A 5912-nucleotide genomic window follows, 5' to 3' on the forward strand; every position below is an offset into this window, starting at 1 on the left:
GATTTACCAATGACTAAGAAGTTTGATGGTGTTTCTTAGTCTTGCCAATGGGACAATAATGGGGTGAGTAGAGGCAGTGGTTCTCTTCTCTGAATCTCTTGCAGAGAATGGAATGGAATCCTCCTCACTCTGCCACTTTATCTTATTTAAATGTAAGCCCCTTAATGTTTCTGAGCTTCAGTTTCTTCAGTTAAAAACAAGGATTGATTGATTTATATAATATCTACATCATAATACCTATATCAGGGGTGCCTGTGTGGCTCAGTAGGTTAAGCATCTACCTTCCGCCCAGGTCATGATCGCAGTGTCCTGTAGGGGAGCTACAGGTCATGCTCTCCGCTCAGCAGGGAGCCTGCTTCTCCCTCTCCCTCTGCCTGCCACTTCTCCGGCTTGTGCTCTCTCAATTCGTGTCAAATAAATAAATAAAATCTTTAAAAAATAATAATAATACCTATATCACTGGATCACTATGAGAATACAAGTTCCTAACTCAAAGTTAATAGCCAGACATCATATTCCTTCTCATTTTATCCTACATCAGAGTCTTTGCAGATGCTGTTTCTTCTGCCTGAAATACTATTCCTTTCCTTACTCCCCAATTTTGCCTAGCTAACTCGTGTATCCTTCTTATGCCAACCTTGACTGTCCCTCTCACACTGCATGAGGTCCCTCAATTACACAATCTCCTAGCACCCTGTGTTTTTTCTTCATAGCATTTATCACAATTAAATCATTTGGGGTATTATTTGTTTATTATCTACCTCATCACTAATTTGTCCACCGTGCCTAAGACATTATTGGACACCTAGAAGACATTTAATAAATACTGTTGAGAAAATGAGTGAGTTGGAATTTCATTAGAGAAAGGGATGAAGGGGATAATTCAAAGATGACTCCAAGATTTCTAGACTGAATAATCTCGTCATAAAAAAAAAAAAAAAAGGCAGTAGATAAGGGAGAAAAGATAATGAGTTTTTGTCTTAAACATGTTGGATGAAAGTGTCTAAGGGCACCCCAGTGAAGATATTCAGGAGACAGCTGGAACTATGATAAAAGATGAGAACTGAAGATATACATTTAAAAGTCCTTATTCATTCCTTACGTGGTAGATTAGTCTTAAAGATAGGGAGGCTAAAAACAATATTTTGGAGAAAACAATGAAGTACCCATGAAGGGCCATGTGATGGCTAACTTTGTGGGTAAATTTAGTTAGGCCATGGTACCAAATTGGTTGATCAAACATTACTCTAGATGTTCCTCTGAAGGTATATTTTAGATAAGATTAACATTTAAATCAGACTGCCCTCCATAATGTGGGTGGGCCTCATCCCATAAACTGAAGGCCTTCCTAGAAAAAATTGACCTAGCCAGAAGGAATTCTGCCAACAGTCTGCCTTCTGACTGAAATTACAACTCTCCCATTCTCCAGCCTCCTGTCCTGCCCCACAGAACTTGGATTTACCAGCCTTCACAGTTTCATGAGTTCCTAAAACAACAACAACAACAACAAACTATATATCTATGTCAATATACCGTATCTATAGTTCTATAGATCAATAGTTCTGTTTCTCTGGAGAACCCTAACTAATACAAGATGATCAAAAATAAAAGAGTAAAAGGGATAATTGATTCACCAGCATTCTAAATCAAAAAAGAGGCAGAAAGTAAAATTTAAAATATTGATAATCAATCCTCTGTGACCTTCTTGAAATAAATTATGATTTTCTATGCACATTTATCTATACTTAAAGTGCTTTTACTATTATTGCTTTCATGTCACTTAACATGCACTGGCTTCATCTGTCAAAACTGCAAGACATTATAAAAAGCATGAGCAATAGTATAACAGGAAATAAGACTGTGATTGTTCAGGACTCACAGTTCTTTAAAATGCAGAATTGCATTTGAAACTCTAATTTCTACCTTCAGGAGAGATATCTGTGGTTCAAAATTTTGAACTGTTGACAGTGTATTTCTGTGACATTAGTATGTAGTTGGTTTTGTGACAAGTCTTTCATGAGAACAGGAAAAAAAAATAAAGGGTTAGTTTAAGTGTTAGTTTAACAGATGAAATATTTACTCATAACTCTGCAAGCCTCAGGTGAAAACAAGCAAGAATCCTGATGACCAAAATAGAAAGTACTTTGTAACAGAATTTGTAATATGAAGACAAACTGGACAGGCAAGCCAGTGATGGAGATAATCTCAGTCCCATTCAGCCACGTGCAAACAGGAAATGCTGAGTCCAAAGGTCCTTGTGCCTGCTGTCCTAGATTTCAACATGAAGAATGAGCAGTGTGAATGTGGTAGAACACTGTAAGAATGAATTGAACATAAATGATCATCTAACTCCAATTCCTCTATGTTCCTACAAAGAAACTAGCATCCCAAGGAGGTTAAGTGACTAAACAAAGATCAAAGAGGCCATAATCTTTGGGGGTGGGGGGAAGTGATATTAGCAGATCTTTAACAAAGCAGCTTTTTACTGCAAAAACTAAATTCAGGTAAATCCCACAAAGCTGGTAGAACTTATTAAACATAGAGTATTAGATCTACAGTCTCAATGCTTTAACTCCAGTATAATGAATGACTCTAGCCCAATCATAAATGAATGAATATCATTTTCCTCTTTACAAAGATTTGCAATACTTTATTTAGTATCACAACATCCTGATTAATGATTCTCTAAAGTAACACAGTTCCTAAAAGAGCTGTCAGGACCCAGGTTTTTCAACCCTTTCAGAATCCTTTTTGACATACTCATATTTAGAAGTAAGGTCATATAATTACCCATTTGAGAGGATACAACCTCAGGCTGAAGCAATGTGGACAACTGGTTCACTTTCCTTAGTGATTTGATCAGAAGAAAAGGTTAAAAAAAAAACCTTCAGCCAGTTTTATTATTTGGGTTTGGAGTCTTCAAGACCATCACACTATTAAGTACCAAAACTCAACCCTTTGCATTTCTGACTTAGAACCAAAGACTGGCATTTTTAAAAAAGAGCAATAGGTAAAGGCAGAAGTATGTGTAATTGAAGCACATGTTTATTACAGCATTCAAAATCTCATTCCAGGTTATTAGGGAATATAAATTCATTATTTTAATTCCTTTTATTTTAGTTCTTCCCTTGGTTCCTAATAAAGCAATAAATCCTTTGGGACCAGGCATACCCACAGATTTTGACACATTGCCTTCAGATTCACATGGCATTCTGATATATCTGTCAGTATGTGCAGTGATGACAGATGTGAAAAAGAGATCATCGTGGCTCTCACTCCCTATATTTTATTGTTTGTCACAGCCACCTTCTATTTCTGGAAAATATTCCCAGCTGCCTGCAGCAGAGCAAGGAGCCAGAGTTGGAAAATATGTTGTTTTTCTCACAGTTTACAACCTAACTTGCCTACCACTAATTATGCAATACAGATAGGAAGAACTAATACTAGAAAACATGTCTTGAACACTGGTTTCATTATAATAACCTTATTTCTGATTTTTCTTATTTCAGAGTTCTGGAAGACTCATTAAAAATGTTTTCTCTGCAGTGTTTTATAACCTTTCGACATTTTCTTCTTATACCAGTCATGGCAATCTTTTAAAGTCTATAAATAGGAAGGTTGAGAGGGAAGAAATGGACATATTAACCCTCTGTACATTTGGAGCCTGACAATGAAATCTAAGATGGGAAGGTTATATCAATATGTTGGTTTTGTTTTCTTTTGATAGGATATTTATTGTAAGATATCTAAAACATTCTGTGTGCATCCTGTTATCCATCTTAATCATCAGTGAAATATGTACACATTTCATATATAATCTATTTTCAATCTATAATCATGGAATTGATTCCATATAAGTATGGAATTCTGTTCTTTTGCATAAATTTCTATGGACAATTCTGGCTGTTTTCAAAGTAGCAAAGAATTTTCTTAGTGGCTGGTGTGATATGCAGTTATTTTATACTTTTCCAGGGATAGAGAAGAAGGAACTAAAAGTCACATAATCCTTTGATCATTTCTGTACAATTCTAGTTTAAACCTATTTCATTAGTTATCATTGTTACTTTATATGTCCATGTTTCAGTTACTTTACCTTGTATAAAATGGCAAAGAGCATTATAATAATTTGCTTTATATATTATTTAAATTTATTTGTAAACTTTAAAAATTCCATAAAATAGAGACTAGTTTATAAATAATCTATAAATTTAATATTAATCAATAGTTAAAATTCCCAAATACTCATTTTTTTTTCCATTGAGGCATTTTATTTGCACGTATGTATTACATCCCTAGAAAAAGAATCCCAGGATTTTCCCTCCTGTGTGTTTTCGTCTTGCTTCTTCATGGTCCATGATGCCAGCTGAAGTTGTCAGTACAATGAAACCAAACTGGCGGGACGGGAGCAAGTTATTCTGCCATTTTTCTAGATCTTTCAGTTGTACATCAAATCTGGGGCTGATCACTCCACACCTGTTCAACCTGCCTGTGAAGTTCACAACAATCTTCCCCGCTCTGTGATCATCAATAATTTCAAATTCGCCAATGTAACCGTGCTTCATCATCACAGTGAGAAACCGGACGATGACTTTGGAGCACGGCCTAATAAGAACCTGGCGTTTGCCTCTCTTTTCAGCATTGTTGATACTCTTGAGAGCATCTGCCAGGACATTCATGCTCACCATTATGGCGGCAAAAAAAAAAAAAAAAAAAGCCCAGATACTCATCTTTTACCAAAACTATTCTCAACTTTGAAAATGTGCCAATTAAAATTTTCTTCCTTTTACTATGCCTTGTTCACCATTTCTTACAGGTTATATCTGATCAGACAAATGCATAGAGAAGAAATGACAAAGCAAAACATCTCATACACTAATCACTGTTAAATTAAAAAGTGACTATCATACAGATATTAATTGAAAATTCACATTTATTATGAGAGTAAATTATGAGTATCAGATGGTATTCAAATATTTTTACTCATGTATGAACAGTACATTTTTGTATATCTTATAGTCTTTCTTTAAAAATGTATTATTATATGATAGAAGATATCCATAATCATGTTTTACACAGAGTTTAACATTTAAGATTAACTAACAGTCACACATCAAAAAATGGTGGAAGACAACAACAAGACAGAAGAAAGAGAAATTAAGGAGTCAGTCCCATTTACAACTGTACCCAAAACCATAAGATACCTAGGAATAAACCTAACCAAACAGGCAAAGAATCTATACTCAGAAAACTATAAAGTACTCATGAAAGAAATTGAGGAAGACACAAAGAAATAGAAAAATGTTCCATGCTCATGGATTGGAAGAATAAATATTGTAAAAATGTCTTCACTACCTAAAGCAATCCACACATTTAATGAAATCCCTATCAAAATCCCATTCATTTTTTTCAAAGAAATGGAACAAATAATCTTAAAATTTGTATGGAACCAGAAAAGACCTTGAATAGCCAAAGGAATATTGAAAAAGAAAGCCAAAGTTGGTGGCATCACAATTCTGGACTTCAAGCTCTATTACAAAGCTGTCATCATCAAGACAGTATGGTACTGGCACAAAAACAGACACATAGATCAGTGGAACAGAATAGAGAGCCCAGAAATAGACTCTCAACTCAATGGTCAACTAATCATAGACAAAGCAGGAAATAATGTTCAATGAAAAAAAAAAAAAAGCCTCTTCAACAAATGGTGTTGGGAAAATTGGACAGCCATATGCAGAAAAAATGAAATTGGACCATTTCCTTATACCACACATGAAAATAGACTCAAAATGGATGAAGGACCTCAATGTGAGAAAGGAATCTATCAAAATCCTTGAGGAGAACACCAGCAGCAACCTCTTCGACCTCAGCTGCAGCAACTTCTTCCTAGGAACATTGCCAAAGGCAAGGGAATC

The 5912-nt window shown here is 35.1% G+C and overlaps 1 protein-coding gene across 1 annotated transcript; it reads right to left on the reverse strand.

Moving 5' to 3' along the window:
• Nucleotides 1-4245: 4245 nt before the first annotated feature.
• LOC132014971 (small ribosomal subunit protein uS8-like) lies at nucleotides 4246-4707 on the reverse strand. The gene has a single exon (XM_059395649.1). The coding sequence runs from the start codon at nucleotides 4683-4685 to the stop codon at nucleotides 4293-4295; it is 393 nt and encodes a 130-aa protein (XP_059251632.1). The 5' UTR covers nucleotides 4686-4707; the 3' UTR covers nucleotides 4246-4292.
• Nucleotides 4708-5912: the final 1205 nt, after the last annotated feature.

This window comes from Mustela nigripes, chromosome 4 (genome assembly GCF_022355385.1).
Source record: "Mustela nigripes isolate SB6536 chromosome 4, MUSNIG.SB6536, whole genome shotgun sequence".
Lineage (NCBI taxonomy): Eukaryota > Metazoa > Chordata > Mammalia > Carnivora > Mustelidae > Mustela > Mustela nigripes.

Excerpts from the sequence above, each read along its gene's own strand:
- LOC132014971 (XM_059395649.1), bottom strand. The coding sequence starts at position 4,685 with ATGGTGAGCATGAATGTCCTGGCAGATGCTCTCAAGAGTATCAACAAT.